The sequence below is a fragment of the Salmo salar genome, chromosome ssa15, assembly GCF_905237065.1.
Source record: "Salmo salar chromosome ssa15, Ssal_v3.1, whole genome shotgun sequence".
Classification (NCBI taxonomy): domain Eukaryota; kingdom Metazoa; phylum Chordata; class Actinopteri; order Salmoniformes; family Salmonidae; genus Salmo; species Salmo salar.
In genome coordinates this window covers 92,342,210-92,366,556 of record NC_059456.1, presented here as the reverse complement: position 1 = coordinate 92,366,556, position 24,347 = coordinate 92,342,210, and the positions used below count along the sequence as shown (strand labels likewise).

Here is a 24,347-nt window from a genome sequence, read left to right as displayed (position 1 = left end):
GAGGCTAGGGTAGGCTTAGGGAGGCTAGGGAAGCTAAGGGAGGCTAGGAGAGGCTAGGAGAGGCTAGGAGAGGCTAGGGGATCCACTCTGCTGGTTTTCACCTCATTGATTCTCCATCTTCATCTGCAGAGAGTCTATCTTCACTATAAAACTGGACTCTAATGAGGCTTTTATGGTCATAATTATGAGAATTGGTTTATATCCATTAACAATGAGAGACTGGGACGAAAATATGATTTGTATATTTTATTCCGTGTCCAAAATGGTTCACACCGATAACCCAATATTCTACCATAAAGTCTTAATATGTACTGCATACACCCCTCTTTACATGTCCATGCTTGTCAAATATATTTGAAGAGTGAAATTATATGACCCCTACTCAATTAACAAACATTTCAACGTTTTCAGAGGATATCTGATTCTGTGGGAAATGGCCAACATGGGAAACTCCATTTCAGGACAACAACTGACCCATACATGCAACCAAAAGTGAAAGTTCCCACAAGGTAAACGAGTGAACTATTTTGTAACAATATCAGTGTGAGAAGAAAACTTGATCTGTACCATGTTATCAACTTACTGCTATTCGCAGGGATATTTGTATGTTATTGTATTTGTCCAGTGTTTTTCTGTTCGTTCATTGTGTAACCTGGAGAGAATAGGAGGACTTCTCAACCAAAACATTAGAAACTTAATTCACACTCACCGTCTGAGGTGGGGAGGTGACTCCCTCTCAAGTCCTCTTTCTCTTTCATGTCCCTTTTTTCCACCTTCCCTCTTGCAGAGGAGTTCTTCCTTCCTTCATTTACTCCCGTTCTTCCTTCCTTCCTTTACTCAATGCACATTAATAAAATCAACTTGTCTACAGACAGGCTTTTTGTTTCTACCATCTTGTTGCTATAGCGACAGCTTCCTGACATATATATGTGGTCTCTTTATGAGCCTGGTTACTGTTTAACATCTCCACCCACATTTTTCTCAGATTAGAAAAATCAATAAGATAACAGCTAGAAGTACCTACCTAATGCTGGGGCCTTACCTTGCACCAACACCACCTTCCTCATTATGACGCAGCCAGTGGCTAACTTCCATATTTGAAACCCTAGAACTTTGGGAATACAGAAGAAAAAGAAAACACATAAGAAAGAAACAGGGAGAGAGATGGTTAATGTAAACTCACAAGTCAGTACAAGCATGGAGTTTCCATTCGCTGGTGGTGAGTACACAGTTAGTCTTTTATCATCTCACGGTTTCGGTGCATTATGGTGGAGCTCACACCAGCTGTTGACTTTGTTTAAACTGTAGTATGCAATACACACTGCAGAGGGTTTCTCTTATGGCAGGTCCATTCAATGTAGAAAATATCATCGCCATTTTTTTGACACGACTGCAATATAGGAGGTGTGGCGACGATATGAAGGTGGTTAAAAAGGGCCCCATAATAAGCTGAGACTGACTGATGAGACTGATGTCAGCCTGGCAAGTCAAAGCTTCGGAGTGTAGCATAACGTGATGAATAAAGGACCGCTATAGGCAGTGGGCTGAATGTAATCATAACAACACATTTCAGGAGGAGTCCTGTTATAGTGTCAAGCACTGTAAAACACTTTTTCAGAGTGAATCTGGCTGGAATTGTAGCCAGGATAGTGGAAAGGTGTGGAGGGCAGCCTCAGACTCTGTGTCAGAGGATAACACTGGACTTTCACCTGAAAAACACATGGGAACCACCTGGGAAAAACTAGGAAAACACCTGACAGCATCTGTAAACTGAGTGTGACTCAGTTACACTGCAAAGTGTCAGAACATGCCTTTTCAGAAGTGTACTGTGGCCTATGCGTGAATGGCTTGGGGATTGCTTTCATTATGTCATTGATCACACAAGGTATAATTTACATATGAGTCCAGGAGATGCAAAACACCTTTGACCAACCAAACTGAGGATATTAGTTGCCCCTTCCTGGTTTTATTATACTGTACCATCTTTCCTTTATAATACAGTCAAATGTTCAAAGCATGTTCACAGGTTTCAGTGAATAAAACCTAGCGGTCAAGCAGGGAAATGATTCCAATCATTTTTCCACCATTCATTTTTCCCATAGGAGATTTTAGAAACACTTCAAATAAGGGCTGTGTTTCTTGTAGGCTTACCCTGGCGTGACGTTTCGATAACCATGTAAATCTCTTTAGGGCAAGGTGATGTTTATCATAAAGACCTACAAATGCCATGATGATCTGGACGAGACTGCCGAATCAAGGCAAAGGTGCGAATCTCTGAATTAACTATCTAATGTTAGCTAAATATAGTAATAAATAAATTGCCTACGTTTATTTAAAATGACAATTCTGTGAACTGTCTTGTGCAAGTTTTAAATGGACACAGTACCTGTCAGGAAAGGTGTCAGCTAGAGCTTGTAGGGATTTGTAGTTTTGCATGATGTCTACTTTGATGCCAATTCGCATTTTCGAATCTGAGAGTAAATAGAGCCGAATATATTGATAAAAGCTCCTTGTACGAGAGAGATTTACATGGTTATGAAAACGTCATGCCAGTATAAGCCTACACAAAACCCAGCTCTTATTTGAAGTGTTTCTAAAATCTCCTATGGGAAAAATGGATGGTGGAACAACTATTGGAACCATTTCTCTGTTTGACCGCTAGGTTGTATGGTTATTATGACACCTCCACTGTGGTGCTCTATATGGTGGAACACACCAGCTGTTGCTTTACTTTGTGCTGGCGCAGTTCTAAGGCACTGCATCGGGCGGCGCACAATTGGCCCAGCATCGTTCGGGTTAGAGGAGGGTTTGGCCGGCAGGGATGTCCTTGTACCATCGCGCACTAGCGACTCCTGTGGCGGGCCGGGTGCAGTGCACGCTGACACGGTTGCCAGGTGTAGTGTTTCCTCCGACACATTGGTGCGGCTGGCTTCCGGGTTAAGTAGGCCTTGTGTCAAGAAGCAGTGCAGGTTGGTTGGGTTGTGTTGCGGAGGACGCACGGCTCTCGACCTTCGCCTCTCCCGAGTCCGTACGGGAGTTGCAGCGATGAGACAAGACTGTAACTACCAATTGGATACCACGAAATTGGGGAGAAAAAGGGATAAATAAAAAATGTAGAATTAAATAACATTGAGTATAATACCTGCATTTTTCTCAAGGAATGTGTTTACCTCCGTGTGCTTAAAAGAGCTTCACAAACGAGGACATTTACTGTATGTTGCAAATACATTTCCTTTTCAAGTACCCTGTTTAAGCTTATTTCTGGTCTAGATCTTGGGTTATATGTTTCTTTGTGCAGACACAAGAATGCTGCAAATCACTGTTGATAAGGTCTCTTCTAATTCATAATAGTGCTTACACAATGTCTCTCATGCATCAGGAGACTTACAAATACTGACATTAGTGTGTCACAGGCATAACCTGCAGTTATGAGTTCTGGTCCCTGGTGGACATGACCTGGGCTGCGTCTGAAATGGTATACAGTAGTTATGAGTTCTTGTCCCTAGTGGACATTACCTGCAGTTCTGGTCCCTAGTGGACATTACCTGCAGTTCTGGTCCCTGGTGGACATTACCTGCAGTTCTGGTCCCTGGTGGACATTACCTGCAGTTCTGGTCCCTGGTGGACATTACCTGCAGTTCTGGTCCCTAGTGGACATTACCTGCAGTTCTGGTCCCTGGTGGACATTACCTGCATTTCTGGTCCCTGGTGGACATTACCTGCAGTTCTGGTCCCTAGTGGACATTACCTGCAGTTCTGGTCCCTAGTGGACATTACCTGCAGTTCTGGTCCCTAGTGGACATTACCTGCAGTTCTGGTCCCTGGTGGACATTACCTGCAGTTCTGGTCCCTGGTGGACATTACCTGGGCTGCGTCTGAAATGGCACTCTATTGCCTGCAGTATATAGAGCACAACTTGACCAGAGTTAGTGCACTATATTGGGAACAGGGTGAGCATTCAGAAGCATATGACGTCTGACCTCTGGCATTAACTCATAACATTTTCCTGGATTGGGATTGGACAGGAGTGATCTGCCATTTGAGATGAAGATTAAGTCTGAATTTAGGAGATGCAGTATATGACTCATATATAGTGACAGTGTTGGCATAAAGGGCATTGGAAAGCATTTGCCTTTTCAAATAACATGATAAATACCTTACTAAGGTGGAGAGAGTTTTCTGATCTGGTGCAGTAGACTCATGCTTTAGAGCACAGACAGACACATCCTATCTCTCTCCATTCATTATCTCTAAACCATCTCATTTGTCATTCTTTGGCTATTCATAACTGCTCTCTATGCTTGAATAGGCTACATGCTGAAACTTTTTCTCATATTTTTTAACTATAAAAGTCATATTGAGTTTGGAATTTCTTGTTCAATGAAGAGCTGGACTCAACTGCTATAATGAGTTAACACGGTCTAGATGTGTTTTAGTATTAAACCCAGCAGAGATCCCCATAAACTGTGTGCGTGGATGGGGCATTACACACTCTGTACACTTGACACTATGAAGCCCAGTGTTCAAGACTCCAATCAAATCTCATTGTGACAGGCATTATAGGATTATCCCTGCTGCCACTTCATGGTCACGTGGCTGCAGCCTCTGGCTCGCACACACACACGCACGCACGCACACACACACGCACACACATTTTACATCAGGGCTTGGTGAATGGCTTATGGCCCTACATCCCCACCGGCTACAGCCCCCCTTGTTCTCCCTCCCTCACACACACACTCCTTCACCCTCACTCTGCTCAGGCCGGGCCTGGGCACTGCAGCGTGCTCCCAGGTGAGAGGGGAGAGAGAGGCTGATGGGCATATGGTCTGGTCCCTGGGCCTGGTCACTGTCAGGGCTCAGCTATCCACAGTCAGGAGGATGTATGGAGAGGAACATGGAACACTCACTGCATGGTCACCTCACCACTCCAGGTACAGATGTAGGATTTTCATTTAAGCCAGTTTGCTACATCAGGAAAATAATCCTGCAGCAACGGAAATGTGAATTATTATGTGGATTATAATTAATAGACATTTTTGTAGGGGTTGATAGATTTTTTATAAGGGAAAACCAAGTTTAAAATTGAAAGTCTGAAAGTGGAAATTACTAACTTCAGAATACTTTTAAAACTTTGAATACATTACAATTAAAAACATTCCTGCATTGCAGTAAAGTTCTCTTGCAAGAGGATGGTCAAATTAAGATCTTACATATGTACAGTCAGTCAGAAACACATGTCACGGAAAGTATTCTGTAATTCTATGACTGTTGTACTATAACTGTAGTACTGTAGTACTATAACTCTCAGAATACAACTGTACAATAGATTTTGACTACTACCCTGTTATACATACTTTTACATAGCTGGTGGAAAGAGAGAGGGATTTCATGCAGTAGATTATTCCACCACACAACAAGCTACTCTGTTGTCTGTTTACTTTTTAAACCATTCCACTGGGCAAAAACTGGTTGAATCTGTCACGTCCTGGCCAATATAAGGGTTAATTGTCATTTTAGTTTGGTCAGGACGTGGCAGAGGGTATTTGTTTTATGTGGTTCAGGGTGGTGTGTTAGTTAGGAGGGCGTTTGATTTATTATTTCCGGGTTTTGAGTTATGGTCTATGTTGATGTATTTCTATGTGTAGTCTGGTTGATCTGTTTCTATGTTGAGTTAATTGGGGTGGACTTCCAATTGAAGGCAGCTGTGTGGTGTTGCCTTTGATTGGAAGTCCTATATTAGTTGGGTGTGTTTGTCTGTGTATTTGTGGGAGATTGTTCTGTGTTTAGTGTGTGTAAACCTAACAGGACTGTCAGTGTATCGTGCAGGTCGTTTTTGTTATTTTGTATGTTCGTTTTGGAATTTATTAAAAGTTCAAAATGAACCATCTCAACTCTGCCTCATATTGGTCCTCATTTTCCGATGATGATTTCGCCATATCGTCCTCCGACGAAGAAATCCCTGACAGAATCAACGTTCTTTCCACGTAATTTCAACCCCCCCCAAAACAAAATCTATGTGATGACATTCAATCAACGTGGAAAACTGATTTGCAAAAAGTAATGAACGTAAAGGCATTTCAACTTTTAACGTAAATCCAATGACATGGTGACATTTTTTGTTGATTTCATGTTGAATTCACGTTAGTTGACAACTCAACCAAATGTAAATCAAAACTAGACGTTGAGCTGACGTTAGTGCACAGTGGTATGGGACTGTGTTTTGAGAGCAGCCGAAGTAAAGCTGCAGACGGACTGCTCACAGAACAAAGTTTTGTGTTGTTCGTTAGTTGAATTAATGCTTTCTGACTTAAAAATATGATAATTTTAGCTGTGTCTGAAAATAGACACACTATTATAGATACATATTGATGTGGTAGCCCACATGAAAAAAATACTACAGTTTACGTTAGAGTACTACAGTACTTACTATAGAATTCTGTAGTTAACTGTAGAATACTATACTACACACTGTAGTATCCATCGATCATGTGTATTACTTACTATACAATGTTGTAGTATACTGTAGAATACTATAGTAAATACTACAGTATTATTGGGAGAGAGAAAAAACTACGTAGTAAATACTACAGTACAGTCCGCAGAAACACTAAACTTTAAAAAAATATATAGTTAATACTGCAGTATTTTATTTGCATATACCCTGCCCATTCCCTGCCCCGTATCCCAATTTGTGCCACCCATAAGTATATTGTGTACAAGTTATAGAAAAGAGCAGAATCTCTGAATTAGCCGTTCAGACCCCAGTCCTACATACCTACCTACTGACAGGTTATGGACAATTTGCTCTTTTAGTATTTCCCCAGTAGGTTTCCTCAAGGAGAAAGCCTCCACTTCTATGTCAAAGATAATAAAACAAAAACACTATAGTAAATATTACAGTTAAGTCTGCAAAAACACTACAGTAAATACTATAGTGTGTAAATATAGTAATGCTAAACCATAGTATAATATAGTATTTTTAATATGGAAGGCCATATTGGTAAAGTAAAAGGTCAAATGAAACCATGTATTATCGTTAATGTGTATCAATTTATCTTTTATCTTGAGTCTATTCATACAAAATTGGGAAAACTGCAGATTAATTCATTTGCTCTGAGAGTTTACTTTGTCACACTCTTCTTTTTGGGAAACTATGACAAACAAAAACTATAGGATACTGCCTCCTTTGTCCACAAGGTGGTGCTGCTACCAAGTGATTCCATTCCCTCTTATACGGGTCAGCCTGTGAAATCTACCTCCTCATTCATCTTAATGCTTAATACTTAGATCACTATCTGAACATCCTCTTTCAACTCTCCATAGGGTTGAACTGTTCAAACAGAGTGATGACTGTAGCAGAGAGGTTGCCAGTCATCAAGCTCAGTCAGTAGACTGTAGAAGGGTGATGAACCCTCATAATGGGGCCACTGAGTTTTTTAAAGTGTTGAAACTGTCCTCTAAGAAGGTTATATACACATGTAGGTTCTTAATTTGAGCCAGTTTAACACATTAGGAAAATAATCATGCAGAAACAGGACATTTTAATTATTAGGTGGATTATAATTGATGGTCATTTTTGTAAGGGTTGGTACATTTTTCATAAGGGAAAATCAAGTCTGAAATTTCTAAGTGGAAATTACAATTTTCAGAAGCCTTTTTAAACCTCAAATACACTACACGTTTTAAATGTCCTGCATTGCAGGAACGTTCTCCTGCAACAGGGTGATGAAATTAAGATCCTACATCTGTAGAAGGCAAATAGCAGAGTTTATGAAAGAGGCACCAATGTCAGCTGCCGTCCAGCTTCTGCTGCTACATAGGTATTACATTTTATTTTATTATGATGATTTAGGATGAGGTTGAATTCCTTGGCTTATAGTGTCTTGTGATTCCTTCTTGATATTGATTGGTGGATCATGGGAGAGCCTATAGCAGCAGAGAGAGTGATAACCGGCCATGCGGTCTGCTGACAGATAGGATTTGTGCTAGCAGGCAAAATGAATTCTCAGCAAAAACAGCAGTTAATGATTAAAGGGCTTTATCAAGACACTGTCATTGATTTACGTGGAGCATTGGGTTAAATGTTTATTGATGCAATTGTTTACTTATTTAGTGTACAGACATGGGGCTACTTGAGCTTTCCTCCTGCATGGTGGAAAAAACAATTAGGGGTGGGTGTGTAAGAAAATATCCCAGTGGTAGTCTAAGTTTTAATTTACGAAGTTTTGCATGTAGATGGTAGTCTAAGTTTTAAATGTCAAATCCTTGATTGTTGAAAGTTATCTACAAACAAAGTGTAGCATATTCCCTCACAACTTATTTTAACAGCAACTATTAAAATATCTTTATTGCCCAATAATTTTGGGGTTATGGAGGGTGAGCAAATTTAGGCCCTAGAACTTTATCATTGCCCTTAGACCAAACAGTCATGGGTCAGGACTATGAGAATATTTCAGTTGTTTCAGAGAACTATTTTAACAATCTCAGATGTTTTTCATATGAAGATGTATGCATATTCACTTTTTCCTTCTGTAAATCCACAAGGAGGAGTTGAGTCCTGGATTTGTGAATAGTTAGAACTGGTAAAACTGCATGTTTTTGTATGGCACCCTAAACCTTAATTTGCTGAGAAATTGAGAGTAATTGAAAGGTCAATCCCGTGGACAGTAGTACACAGCATTCTTTTGCTTTTGGTTTCCTCCTCTGTACTTGAATGAAAGATTTTATTTTATTTCACCAAGTTAGTATCATTGAGAGAGACCTATTTTTCAAGAGAGACCTTGCCAAAATAGCATCACACAGCGATTCAGATATAATTACACCCTAAAGCACAAAGCACTACAGTTTAAAAACATACATTTACACATTGAACAGGCAATACTTATCTGGGGAGGTGTGTTGCATCTAGGGGTCAAAACATTGACAGACCCCACTAAACTGTCCACCATAGATTTGAGCCTAGCTTTGAACTCATTCAAGAAGACGAACTCATTCAAGAAGACGAGCTCCTGCAGTGTCATGTCCTTTTGTAGCTTGTTCTAAGTGGAAGGGCCACTCTGAAATAAAGGGATAAAGCTCAGGACAGAATTATAGAGAGCTCTGAAATGTACTATTGGTGCCTCAATCATAACTCTGTTGTTTTCTGTTCCGTCCTGAGATGGCAGACTAAAAGCTGCCTAATGTAGGCCCTCTGAACAAAATGTAAGTAACACCTTCCTACTGTGTAGGCCTTGTTCACACTGGCAGTTTGAAGTGACTGAAATCCGATTATAAACTGGAGGGTTCGAGCCCTGAATGCTGATTGGCTGAAAGCTGTGGTAAATGATACCCTATACCACGGTTATGACAAAACATGTATTTTTACTGTTCTGTTTGTAACCAGTATTATAATAGCAATATGGCACCTCAGGGGTTTGTGGTATATGGCCAATATACCACGGCTAAGGACTGTATCCAGGCCCTCCTCGTTGCGTCGTGCATAAGAACAGACCTAAGTCGTGGTATATTGGCCATATACCACACCCCCGCAGGCATTATTTGCTAAATTAGAATCTGATATTTTCCTGCAGCCAAAAAGCATATGGAATCGGATATTTCAATGAAAATTTCAAACCACCTTCATAGGTGGTTTAAAATCAGATACAAATCTGATTCCTGGCCATGTGACTTGTGTTTGAACGGTCAAATCGGATTTATTTGACCTCAAGTGTTTTTAGACTTTTATTAGGCATATCTTGGCGATTGCTAGTTACACTGTTGACAGTTTGACAACAAAGTGTGGTAGCTAAATAGCTTGTTAATTGTTTGCAAACAAATGAGTGAATGTGCTAGTAAACTAAACAGCTAGCTAGTTACAGTGGGGGAAAAAAGTATTTAGTCAGCCACCAATTGTGCAAGTTCTCCCACTTAAAAAGATGAGAGAGGCCTGTAATTTTCATCATAGGTACACGTCAACTATGACACACAAAATTAGAAAAAAAATCCAGAAAATTACATTGTAGGATTTTTTATGAATTTATTTGCAAATTATGGTGGAAGATAAGTATTTGGTCAATAACAAAAGTCTATCTCAATACTTTGTTATATACCCTTTGTTGGCAATGACACAGGTCAAACGTTTTCTGTAAGTCTTCACAAGGTTTTCACACACTGTTGCTGGTATTTTGGCCCATTCCGCCATGCAGATCTCCTCTAGAGCAGTGATGTTTTGGGGCTGTCGCTGGGCAACACTGACTTTCAACTCCCTCCAAAGATTTTCTATGGGGTTGAGATCTGGAGACTGGCTAGGCCACTCCAGGACCTTGAAATGCTTCTTACGAAGCCACTCCTTTGTTGCCCGGGCGGTGTGTTTTGGATCATTGTCATGCTGAAAGACCCAGCCATGTTTCATCTTCAATGCCCTTGCTGATGGAAGGAGGTTTTCACTCAAAATCTTACGATACATAGCCCCACTCATTCTTTCCTTTACACGGATCAGTCGTCCTGGTCTCTTTGCAGAAAAACAGCCACAAAGCATGATGTTTCCACCCCCATGCTTCACAGTAGGTATGGTGTTCTTTGGATGCAACTCAGCATTCTTTGTCCTCCAAACACGACGAGTTGAGTTTTTACCAAAAAGTTAGATTTTGGTTTCATCTGACATTCTCCCAATCCTCTTCTGGATCATCCAAATGCTCTCTAGCAAACTTCAGACGGGCCTGGACATGTACTGGCTTAAGCAGGGGGACACGTCTGGCATTGCAGGATTTGAGTCCCTGGCGGCGTAGTGTGTTACTGATGGTAGGCTTTGTTACTTTGGTCCCAGCTCTCTGCAGGTCATTCACTAGGTCCCCCCGTGTGGTTCTAGGATTTTTGCTCACCGTTCTTGTGATAATTTTGACCCCACGGGGTGAGATCTTGCGTGGAGCCTCAGATCGAGGGAGATTATCAGTGGTCTTGTATGTCTTCCATTTCCTAATAATTGCTCCCACAGTTGATTTCTTCAAACCAAGCTGCTTACCTATTGCAGATTCAGTCTTCCCAGCCTGGTGCAGGTCTACAATTTTGTTTCTGGTGTCCTTTGACAGCTCTTTGGTCTTGGCCATAGTGGAGTTTGGAGTGTGACTGTTTGAGGTTGTGGACAGGTGTCTTTTATACTGATAACAAGTTCAAACAGGTGCCATTAATACAGGTAACGAGTGGAGGACAGAGGAGCCTCTTAAAGAAGAAGTTACAGGTCTGTGAGAGCCAGAAATCTTGCTTGTTTGTAGGTGACCAAATACTTATTTTCCACCATAATTTGCAAATAAATTCATTAAAAATCCTACAATGTGATTTTCTGGATATTTTTTTCTCATTTTGTCTGTCATAGTTGACGTGTACCTATGATGAAAATTACAGGCCTCTCTCATCTTTTTAAGTGGGAGAACTTGCACAATTGGTGGCTGACTAAATACTTTTTTCCCCCACTGTAGCTAGTTGACTGCTGTGACTAGCCAAAAATGACTCGTTTTGAATGTTGGATCATCTTATCCTTTGAGGCTATAAAAGTTCTTACACTATGATTTCAAACATTCTAAGCAACTAGGAAACTTCCATGGCAGGAATTATTGCCACCTTAGCTTGCTGCACAACATCTTCTGAGTGAGCTGAAGCAGGAGCACCATCACCAATCAGCCAACGCCACCACACACACACCCACCATTACTATGACAACTAGCGTAGCCATCAGCAAATGTCTGAACACACACACATCTGATTTGTTCACTTGTAACTTGCTGTTTGGACAGTCAGTATTCCAAAAGGGATTTGAAAAACAAAGCATTGAGGCCTACAGTCTGAACAAGGCTTGAGAGTCTACTACTACTGCAAGTTTTAGATTCAATGTTGTTCCAGACATTTGCACAAAATGGTTGTGAGTCAAAGCATTGATTTCACCTCAGCTTATTTTCTTACTGACAGCTGTTTTACCAAACAATCTACAGGAGGTGTCGGTCAGTGCTAGCTAAAACAGGGGGAAGGGAAGGGGTATCAAGTCAACATAATTACCTTCACTAGTAAACATAACATTTCAATTGCATTACCAAAACCAAAGCAACGACAAAAACAGCAAATAAGAATCATTTCAACAAATGTCAACATTAACACATTAAGTCAACAATTTTCCAACGGCACAGACACAGTGATATTACCGCTGGTCAGCCAAAGGGGCTTGGAGTTGCACAAGCTGTGTGATTTGTAGATAGTTATCATCTGTTGACAAGGTCTTCGCCTGCCATGACACTACTACTACACACATAGTATCTCCTACATCTAACACACACAGACAGACAGACAGAGCAGCGCAGGCTCAACACTGGCCTCAAGTATGCTGCAACAAGCACATTGTTAATGTCTCCGTCCTTCTTTCATTCATCCTATCAACATCTACAACAGTGTAGAATACACACATCATAAACACTCACATTTGCCCTGTGCTGGAGCTCTCCTAAAAATAAATATTTTCCCATACAGTATATTCCAAATATCATTGACTCTTGGTTTTCCTCCAGTTGTTGTCTCCACTTATTCTCTTTTAGCTTCAGTAGCTCTTTCCAATGGGATCGGACGCGTGGAATGAAAAAGAGTCATTCAGTGGAAGGTACAAATAGGCAGTGGTTAACAGATGGAGTTTGGTCAGTGGTCGGACTATTCAGATTCCTATTCAGAAGACAGACAGGACTTTGTTCACAACTGGAGTTTGAAGTTAGTTTCAAAGGGGAGAATTACACTAGTGTTACATCAGGTCTCATCAGAAGTCAGTCTTTTGACTTTTAGCCCCGGGCTGTTTGTGTGACTCATTATAATACTGACAGGACAGAACTTGCATAAAGACGTCATACACACATCAACATGGCTGCTTCTGGTGTGTACGACGAGGACTGACAGTTTCAAACGGGAGCATGAGGGAACATGTTATGTCATGTTAACCCTTAATAACAAATATTAATCATCTTGTTGAGAACACAGAAATAAACTATTTGTCTAGAAGACATTTCACTTTTGGAGTTTTATGGACTGCATGTTACTGCTATGGTCTAGTCTTCTGGTGGCTGTGTTAGGGTCTGGCCCCGTGTTAAAACAGACTAAAGTGAACTAGTTAAATCAGGAGGCTTCTCTGGTTACTCTATGATAAGATACTCTGGAAGCTGTTGGAAATGTGTGCGCTATGGGAATGTACCTATTAAACAGGGACTAATGTTAATTATAAACCGGGTGGTTTGAGCCCTGAATGCTGATTGGCTGACAGCTGTGGTATATCAGACCGTATACCACGGGTATGATAAAACATTTACTTTTACTGCTCTAATTATGTTGGTAACCAGTTTATAATAGCAATGAGGCACCTTGGGGTTTTGTGGTATATGACCAATATACCATGGCTAAGGGCTGTGTCCAGGCAATCCGCGTGGCATCATGCATAAGAACAGCCCTTAGTTGTGGTACATTGGCCATATAACACACCCACTCGGGCCTTATTGCTTAAACATACAATCTGATATGATAGAACTCTCCATATTTGCAAAAACATGACAAATTAAATAGTTACTAAGATTATATATTAGAATTCAAGATTATATTTTGAGTACTATGACATGTTATCCTGTTATCATTATGTAAATGACATGTAAATCGTGATAAAAATCAATATCAGTTACTAAAACGTAGACAAGTTATGTGAGTTTAAGGTGATGATCCAAAATGTTGCTATCAGTATCTTTCTAAACCTGAACAGTCTGTCACTGCCTGAGTGTGATTAAGAAAGTCTTAACCTTGCAGATTACACTTTATGGAGCAGTATATGATTGCTCTTGGAGGAGTTCACAGAAAATGAAGACGTGAGCTGGCGATAATAAAGACGTTTAATGGCTATGGAGATAAGACTTGTTCTAAGTGACTCGTTCTCTTTATTCCATCACACAGATTTCCCTCTAGCTTCACCATCATTACTGCCGTGGTGAATGAGCAAATATGGGCCCTTGAAGGGCACTCCAACAGAGTCTATGTAGGTGTCCAAAATGTCACCCTATTCCCTAGTGCACTACTTTTGACCAGGGCCCATAGGGCACTATATAGGGAATAGAGTGATCATTACTGCCTTGGTGCTCAAGCAAACATGAGCAAATGTGGGCACTTGAGAGGCGTTCCTCTAGAGTCTATGTCTACCTAAGATGTGGAGAAGCAAACAATGTAATGACCTCTGTTCAGGCTTATTAAACATGGACACCCAGAAGCTCTGGCGAGGCCCTAGATTAGTTGTATGTTCTATTTGACCACCTCTTGTCATCCATTGATAAAACATTTTGTTATTGGTTACAAATATTCCTCTCAAGTTTAAAGAAGACAAGGTACCTTGGTGCCGTTTTGTTTGTGATGCTAAACTTGTTTTCATCCATCTAACAGGTTATCCTGGATAATGTCATTCTACCAAACATGAATCAAGATGGTGTCTCCCATATTGGCTTCTGATATGATTTGGATCAATTTTAGTCAATATTTGATCTACTCTACACTCTCAGGCGGATCACAGTGACCGACTTAACCACAGGAATGTTACGATGGTAAACTCGGAAGGAGAGATTTTATTTTATGAATCCTATATGCTCTGGGTGGGTGGTTCTCAAGTTCACCAGCCTGCGTTTAACTGCTCTGAGGTCTCGGTGAACCCTAGATCATTGACCTGTGGCTTGTAGTGTCCTGGCACGTTCCCTTCTTCAATTACAACACTACTGTTTACCATGGCACATTTACTCATGCAGTGGGGCCACCTTATTTGCGTATTCTGCAACATTTATTCTTCTAAAATCATTTGCGTTACAGGCCGGGGAAACAAATGTTTACTGTATTTGAGTTAATACTCGACTGTATTCGATGTTTAATGTCATTTTATGAACATATAATAGTAAACTTTAGAGTATTCTAATACTTTTCTGACAGTGCATTCTGTTCTTAAATTCTTGTTAAGCCACTTGACATTGTTAATCCTGCTGGAAGCTTTCTAATACGTTACTTGAACGTATCCCAATGCGGTCCTACAAACATAGGCTCCTACCATCACAAACCAATGACATTAGTGACCAAAAAGTGCTCTAAAAGCCTTCAATTTGACATTAAGGAGCAAGTTTCTGAAGAGTTGGGTCACACTGCTTTGGTATGTAACGTGCGTACAGCATTTTGTGAAACAGTGAACTCCTTTGCATAAAGGCAACAAGTTATTTTCAGCAATAGTTCTTTCCCTTGTTTATTACAAAATAATTAACTGAGATTTACCAGAGACATATTACATTTGGAAATACAGTACCAGTCAAAAGTTTGGACACAACTACTCAAACAAGGGTTTTTCTTTATTTTTTCAATTTTTAACATTGTAGAATAATATCAAAACTATGAAATAACACATAGGGATCCATGTAGTAACCAAACAAGTGTTAAACAAATCAAAATACATTTTATATTCTTAAAAGTAGCCACCCTTTGCCTTGATGACAGCTTTGGACTCTTGGCATTCTCTCAACCAGCTTCACCTGGAATGCTTTTCCAACAGTCTTGAAGGAGTTCCCACATATGCTGAGCACTTGTAGGCTGCTTTTCCTTCACGCTGCGGTCCAACTCATCCCAAACCGTCTCAATTGGGTTGAGGTCGGATGATTGTGGAGGCCAGGTCATCCTTCTTGGTCAAATATCCCTTACACAGCCTGGAGGTGTGTTGGGTCAGTGTCCTGTTGAAAAACAAATGACAGTCCAACTAAGCGCAAACCAGATCTGATGGCGTATCACTGCAAAATGCTGTGGTAGCCAGGCTGGTTAAGTGTGCCTTGAATTCTAAATAAATTACCGACAGTGTCACCAGCAAAGCACCCCCACACCATCACACCACCATCCATGCTTCATGGTGGGAAATACACATGCAGAGATCATCCGTTCACCTATTCTGCATCTCACAAAGACACGGCGTTTGGAACCAGAAATCTCAAATTTTGACAGATTTCCACCGGTTTAATGTCCATTGCTCTTGTTTCTTGGCCCAAGCAAGTCTCTTCTTCTTATTGGTGTCCTTTAGTAGGGGTTTCTTTGCAGCAATTCGACCATGAAGGCCGGATTCACGCAGTCTCCTCTGAACAGTTGACGTTGAGATGTGCCTGTTACTTGAACTCTGTGAAGCATTTATTTGGGATGCAATTTCTGAGGCTTGTAACTCTAATCGTTGACCTATTACTTATCCTCTGCACCAGAGGTAACTCTGGGTCTTCCTTTCCTGTGGCGGTCCTCATGAGAGACAGTTTCATCATAGCGCTTGATGATTTTTGCGACTGCACTTGAAAAAACTTTCAAAGATCTTGAAATTCTCCGAATTGACTGACCTTCATGTCTTAAAGTAATGATGGACTGTTGTTTCCCTTTGCTTATTTGAGCTGTTCTTGCCATAATATGGACTTCTGTATACCACCCCTACCTTGTCACAGCACAACTGATTGGCTCAAACACATTAAGAAGGAAAGAAATTCCATGTTCATAGAAATGCATTCCAGGTGACTACCTCATGAAGCTGGTTGAGAGAATGCCAAGAGTGTTCAAAGCTGTCATCAAGGCAAAGGGTGGCTACTTTGAATAATCTCAAATATAAAATATATTTTGATTTGTTTAACACTTATTTGGTTACTATATGATTCCATATGTGTTATTTTATAGTTTTGATGTCTTCACAACTATTCTACAATGTAGAAAATAGCAAAAATAAAGAAAAGGCCTTGAATGAGTAGGTGTGTACGATCTTTTGACTGGTACTGTAGGTCTGAATCCAGAGTGTTGGCAGGCCCCCTCATAATGCATTACTTCCTGTTGAGCTGCACCTCTCTTCACGCTGAGTATACATTTGATTAAGACATTTAGCTAGAAGGCTAAAATAATCGGTGTGCTTTCATATTGCAATAAGAATCCATATGATAAGATGCTTTTTTGGTGCTGAAGGCGTGGGGTAAGAGTGTCTTGGCATTCTTTGGATGGCCTACAAGTTGAGCTTCCAATTTTTTGGTCAAAGACATTCAGTTATCTGAAGGACAACTGGTTTAAACTGGCAGGAAACAACAAGAGGTGACGTCAAGCAAGTAAAGCACAATGATTTGGCTGAGATTCAACATTTTATGTCTCTCATAGTATAATCGTTGACCTATTACTGACAGCACGGTGGAAAGAGAAAGAAGGAAGGAGAGAGAGAGGAGAGAGAGAGAAGGGAAAAGATTGAGAGTTCCAAGTTATGTTATCTTTGAGAGAAAAACAACTGTGATACACCAATAGAGGAGTCTAGTTAAATATCAACTTGACATGCACCCCACCCCTCCTCTGGTTAGCAGCCTAACTGGGAGGAGGCTCCTCCTGTCAGTCACAACCAGGCTCCTCATGGCCTCCTCCTCCGGAGCTCTGGAGGAGAGACTGTCCCCATCGCATACTCAGCGGTATCTCTAGCTACCTTTATGAGGAGGAGCTTGGCCAAATATGGGAGAAGGGGGAGGATGGGTGCAGGGGGGGCACTTAGCCTCTTGGACAAATCTTTTTTCCCCACTGTCAGGTAGCTGAGAGGGAATTTGTTTGTCCAAAGAACTAGTAGACATGGATATGGCAGACTATAGCGATGCCCTGGACCCAGCCTACACCACCCTGGAGTTTGAAAACATGCAAGTGCTCTCCATGGGCTCAGGTGAGTCAGAGTCAAACATTACCTGGTTGAACTTTGAGACTTTTAGCTATTAAACTGGTCTTCTGTAGCTCAGTTGGTAGAGGATGGAACACCAGGATAGTGGGTTTGATTCCCAGGACCACCCATACGTTAAACTTTTGGACAGGTCAGTTGTGGACGGAGGGTTTTAGTTGTTGTTATCAAGAGCAGCTGTCAGTTGTCCATCTTGTATTGGATGCTGATGGATGATAATGTGCTTCTTTCCTGATAATATTATCCCCTCTTCTTGCAGTAGTAAAACATTCAGGGGTTTTGCACAATACACCCAATGCATCTGGATAATTTGGTGGTGAAACAACCATTTGGTAGAGAATTACCTTCTCCTGTTGTAACATGTAGATTGTTATGGTATAGTGGTCATATTTCACTTAAGATAGAATTACAACGAATAGATATTCATACTATGCGATAGTGATTTAAGAGACATGGACATCTCTCTCTTGTTACCTACATCTATGTTATGCATTTTGAGGTCCATAAAATGAGAAAAACATTTCACAGAGTTGTGTGACAGCATGATATATGCTTTTTGAAAGTGAGAAATTGTCCTTTCTAGTCTCCCATGACGTTTGGCTGTGAACCTGATTCTAAAATGAAACAACTTCCTCGCAGGATGAAAAAGCAATGACCCTTGAAAGACAATTACATTGCATGGCCAATATCATCTTTGATATGCCTTAATTATTGTACTGTTTAATCCTCACAAAATTCAATTGTTTTATGATACTTAAACAGCATACAATACAGTGTGTCGTTTGTTACTAGTTTAATTACAGCTTTACTGCACAGGTATTAATAAGAGTAACTTAATGTGAAGTATAAGAGTATAAGAGTATAAGAGTAACCACTGACTTTAATGTAATCACCTGATGCAGTCAACCAATCAATGTCGCTCTCACCTTTTGAAATGAAATGAATCAAAATATCTGTTTTCTTTGAAAGTATGTTGGTTAGTTAGTTAGGTCATTCACTATTGTCCCTCTAAGTTATATTCAGTCAATATATTGATTATATTAGTCGATAAGTGAGGACTGAGAGAGCTAAGAGTAAAAAAAAGAATACATTTTTCACATTTTGTAGAAAAACATTCTGGTTAAAGTAACAAATGATTTAAATGAATGACCTTTCCTCTAGTTCTCTCAAACTGTTGACCACTAGTCTTTCCATAACATCCATCCCTACACTCGCTCAGGTTATCTTCCACCAACATAGCAATTCATTATTTAATTACTTTATATAACCCTCATAAATATCTATTCGTTTTGATTTTGGATCACATAACTGCACATATCCTCTATCTCATGTCCAGCATTGATGGCCCAAAGAGCCGCTGACTTGATAAGGAATATCTCTCTCTATCTCTCACTCCATACTCTTAAGCATAGGGTGATACGCACATCTAAAATATACTGTATAAAATATGTCTTTATCCATTGTTGCTTCAGACTCCTCGCCGGCTGAGAGTGCCAACATGAATGCAGCCAACCACCTCGGAGCGGGCACCCTGTGTGCCATCTGTGGGGACAGGGCCACGGGCAAACACTATGGGGCCTCCAGCTGTGACGGCTGCAAAGGCTTCTTCCGTCGGAGCGTTCGCAAAAATCACATGTATTCATGCAGGTGAGGTTTAGGCCAATATTACACACAAGAGCAAAGACAGTGACCATCATATCCTTGGGTAATTACAATAAAATACTATTAAATTCAACAAGTTTTGGGATTGGGATACAGTACCTGTACATAGATGGGGTGTTCATTGACAGTTGCCATATCAAACTGATGTAGCTAGGCCTTGAGAGAAAGTGATAACCAATAGATTTCAACCTTCTACAGTAGGTTGCAATAGCACTGGCATATTCAACAAGAGTCTTCTAACTGCAATCTACTCAATAAGCCCTTAATAATCAAGCCCTCTTCAAACTCACTTCCCAGGTTCAGCAGACAATGCATTGTGGACAAAGACAAGAGGAATCAATGCAGATACTGTCGATTGAAGAAATGCTTTCGAGCTGGCATGAAAAAAGAAGGTATACAATTCATTCAACTTCATTCAAATGGTAATTAGAATTTAAGAATGACAACATTGAGAGAGGCCTATGTAGCCATATTGTGTTATTACGTATTATACTCAGTCTCTACACAATGTGATGACACTAGCAGTTATGATTTAATCATCTCTGGTAAGGTATATCCTAGAACCAGTCCCTATCGTAGAGCTGTAGAGAGGAGCAGTGCCATTGGGACTGCTCATGGCTCAGAGTAGGATATGTTGCAAGAGCCACGAGAGCAGCACTTTGTTAATGTTCACTCCGTGATTCACTGAATTCTATGACCAGCTTATGCTGAGCGAAAACTTCTGTGAGGGAGTTATAGCCACACATACTAATAAACACATCAGCCCTGGGAGAATGTTTTCTCCCAATGCTGTTCTGAGTCAATGCTAATAACCCACTAGGAACTGTGAATGACTGTCAGATAGTCTATGCACCGTTTATTACATGTTTTTTTTCAACTGCATATGGAATGGCATATTTGAGTTGAATGACTTCGTAGGTTTGTGAAGTGACTTAGAGTGTGTCTGAGAAAATGTTGGGAGTCAGTCCTGTGGGGAGTCAGTCCTGACTAAACCATTTCTAGTGAACAATAGAGTATTTATTCTATTCTGATAGCCGCGGTTTATGTTTCTATTGTTTCTCAGCTGTACAAAACGAGAGAGACAGAATCAGCACTAGGAGATCTAGCTATGAAGACAGCAGTTTACCATCTATCAATGCACTTATCCAGGCAGATGTACTCTCAAGACAGGTAAGGCCTATGGATATGGCTTTTTGATCGAAATCATGTAAGCATTTAAAACTCATTTTTAATTGCCCCAGAGGAATAGAATGGAATGGAATTTAATTTATTTTGGTTAAATAAATTATGTTTATAATTTGGCTATGAGTACATCGGAGACTCATTCATTTTTAATTCTGTATGTGTAGATATCCTCACCTGGACCTATACTGAATGGTGACATCAGGACAAAAAAGATAGCGACCATCACAGATGTGTGTGAATCAATGAAACAGCAGCTGCTGGTGTTGGTGGAATGGGCCAAGTACATCCCTGCCTTCTGTGACCTGCCCCTGGATGACCAGGTAAGGTTGCATTAGATTTAACAGGTTAGACTAAACCATACTACTCTCATTCAGGGTTATTGCACTTTAGGGGCTGTTTTGTCCTGGACTAAAAAGCATGCAATATAAGGCCAGAAACAGGTCTGATAATGACATTATTGGGATTCTTAAAAATAACATCTTGAAGCTATGTGTCCTGGGAATATAAAGCTCTCCAATCAGCATTTTGAGTATGGAGTGCTGCTGCTGTTTTTTAAGACCTCCAAATCCAGTTAGAATATGATGAGCTAGTTTGATAGTTGTATCTCTGATCAGAACTATTCCAGAATCATTAACACCGTGACAACCAGGGCTTTGGTAACTGATTTGCTGATGTTGAATTAGTGAGGGATCCAGCAGGTGTATCTTCACACTTACTTGACTCTCTCTCTGTGAGAATCTCTGGTTAGCTCTTCAGTGACCTTAAGGGTGGAATGAAAGGTTACTTGTTTAATGGTTAGGTATGAGTGGCAGAAGTGATGTAATATTTCCCATGTCTTATCAAATTGGGGCTCCCGAGTGGGGCAGCAGTCTAAGGCACTGCATCTCAGTGCTTGAGGTGTCACTACAGACCCTGGTTCGAATCAAGGCTGGTAAATAAAGGTAAATAAAAAGTTAATAAAAAATAAAATGCATTGTTTCATAGAGAAGTTCAGAGGCTGTGTTTTGCTGCAAGACAGCTTCAAGGTTAAAGCTACTCACTGGGCACAGACGTCGGTCAGTTCAACCTGTAGTTTGGATTTACATTTGGTTGAGTTGTCAAGTAATGTGAATTCAATGTGAAATCAAAAATTCACCATGTCATTGGATTTCGGTAAACATTTCTACGGAAAAAATAAATAAATCCCTTACGTTGATGACTTTTTTCAAATCCAATCGGTTTTTGACGTTGGATTCAACATCATAATTTTTTTTTTTATTAAAATGAAATGGAAACAACGTTGATTCAACCAGTTTTTGCCCAGTGATTAATAATGAAAAGGCTTTCCTTTATTTCAGGTGGCATTGCTGCGAGCCCATGCAGGAGAGAATCTTCTGATTGGAGCTGCAAAGAGGTCTATGTTGTACAAGGACCTCCTGTTACTAGGTAAAGTCAAGATATTAGATACTGTACACCATCTAATTTCTCCTGGGTCATCATTAATAATGGTAGACCCTGGCCGTGACCCCATTCTCCGAGGGTGTCTCAGGTGGATTTTGTATATGCAAAAATCCCATTTCCAATTAACGCATGCATATGGTAACTGATACACACTTGTAAAAATATAAGCACACACCAAAGTAATATTATTATTATAATTACATCATGTCATATAATAGTTCTGTAATATAATAGACTAGTTATATAAGAGTTATGCTAGCAATATGATATTTGTTTGGGAGGGGGTTCAAAATCGTCAAAAAATCACAGAGTGATTCGGTATACATGACATTTATTGGTTTCTGTTCCTTATAGGAAATGACCACATTATTCCCCGGAACTGCCCGGAGATGGAAGTGTGCCGGGTAGCAGTGAGGATTCTGGACGAGCTAGTGCTGTCCTTCCAGGAACTCCAGATAGACGACAATGAATACGCTTGTTTGAAAGCCATTGTTTTCTTCGATCCAGGTATTACATGGAACACAACGTCACTTTTAAAATGAACAGCCCATCATCTGATTCAAAGAGTGAAACATCATATGAAGCATTCTAGGGCAGTAACATTTATGTTGCAAAACAAAAAACGATGTAACCAGTGAGTAACTAAACTAGTGACTAAGAATGCCTGTTATATGAGCAACGTGTCCAGACAGCGAGTGACCAAGCTGTTGACCAAATGCCTACTCTCTCTTGCTCCAGATGCCAAAGGTCTGAGTGACCCAGGTAAGATCAAGCGGATGCGGTACCAGGTTCAGGTCAGCCTAGAGGACTACATCAACGACCGGCAGTATGACTCCCGGGGACGCTTCGGAGAGCTGCTCCTGCTGCTGCCCACACTACAGAGCATCACCTGGCAGATGATCGAACAGATACAGTTTGTCAAACTCTTTGGCATGGCCAAGATTGACAACCTGCTCCAAGAAATGCTCTTAGGAGGTTAGACATCTTGATATTGTTACAAAGAAACTAAAACGTTTCAATCTATTGCCAAAAGTAATGCCAAAATAATTTAATACAAACAACTTTCCGTGAGTTCTATTGGCTAGTGAAGTTTACAATCTTCAATAGGATAGAATGCTAGTTGGTTATCATACTCTATTACCAATGGACAGTGAAGGAGGAAATTAACTGTTTGGGGGGTTGGTGTATGTTGTGTTGTTTTCCTCAGGTTCTGCTAATGAGGCACCTCACACACCTCACTCGCTGCATCCACATCTGGTTCAAGAACACCTCAGCAACAATGTCATCGTTTCAAGCAACATGGCTACTTCCATCCACAATGGCCAAATCTGTGAGTAGCAATAACTACATGCCAGACCCCAAATGTCCAACTCTAAGTGTTGGTTCCCCAGAGACAGATTAAGCCTAGTTCTGGATTAAAAAGCACTGAAAGCTGTGTCCGGGACACTGACCCCAAAATTAGACAAAAAACGCTTGAGATTCTCAACCAACGATGAGCTCAGTGGCATCAATCCACTGCCATGTGCAACAGAGTCAGGTAGTTGGAAGGACACACAAGCTTGGCAGAATAATCCACTAAGAAGTTTTTCAGAGAGACTAATCAGGCTTACTTTGTCAAAGAAAACGTGTGTTATTTTTTATTAACATTTTTAATGCCCTCAGAAAATTTCACAAGCGTACTTATTCCTTGTCTGAATATATGTATATGTTTTTCAAGTAATGTCATGCCACAAGGGAAATATGTTGATTTGTTTGTTAACCTGACCAGCTGCATAGTTTAGTGAATTCTTCCACTAATTGATTATTTCTGGTTTGTTGCAGCCACTCCTGGAACCCCAATCCCCTCTCCTCCCACAGCCTCCAGTTCAGAACACTATAAGATGGCACAAGGGGTTATAGCCACTGTGCCCAAGCATTCTATCTCCATCCCTCAGCTCACCATCACCAAGCAAGAAGCCATCTAACACAGAACTGGACCCCACAAACCCATCCAACAAAGCATTTACAATTTTACCATCTTCGCTAGCATCTCTGTTTCTCTATAAACATGCTCAGTATAAAGGTGCAACAACAATTCTCACATGTGAGAAATACATATTTTCAAAAAATCTCAGGAGTGTACTGTACAGTTGGGATACATTAGTAAACTAACCCCCGCCTGAGGTACAATACCTACGGTAGGCCTACTCATATTATTGCATGTAGTATCAAGCTGAAATTGCAAACGGCTAGAACAACCTCATTCATGGACAATATGATACAGTATGCTCTTTGACAAACAGTACCAGTCAAAGGTTTGGACACACCTACTCATACAAGGGTTTTTCTTTAT

The 24,347-nt window shown here is 40.5% G+C and overlaps 1 protein-coding gene across 4 annotated transcripts; it reads left to right on the top strand.

Moving 5' to 3' along the window:
• Positions 1-1,036: 1,036 nt before the first annotated feature.
• Positions 1,037-24,091, top strand: LOC106572609 (hepatocyte nuclear factor 4-alpha). 4 transcript variants are annotated; one of them, XM_014146945.2, is made up of 10 exons: positions 1,037-1,219; positions 19,201-19,375; positions 19,688-19,812; positions 20,454-20,560; positions 20,740-20,895; positions 21,913-22,000; positions 22,370-22,522; positions 22,754-22,990; positions 23,223-23,345; positions 23,837-24,091. In XM_014146945.2, exons 1-10 carry the CDS (start codon positions 1,165-1,167, stop codon positions 23,977-23,979), a joined length of 1,362 nt encoding a protein of 453 aa, XP_014002420.1. In that variant the 5' UTR covers positions 1,037-1,164; the 3' UTR covers positions 23,980-24,091. The 4 variants fall into 4 exon arrangements, with proteins under 4 accessions (XP_014002420.1, XP_045552245.1, XP_014002418.1 ...); XM_045696289.1 differs by having other exon boundaries at positions 1,043-1,219; positions 19,688-19,782; XM_014146943.2 differs by lacking the exon at positions 1,037-1,219 and adding an exon at positions 17,413-17,716.
• Positions 24,092-24,347: the final 256 nt, after the last annotated feature.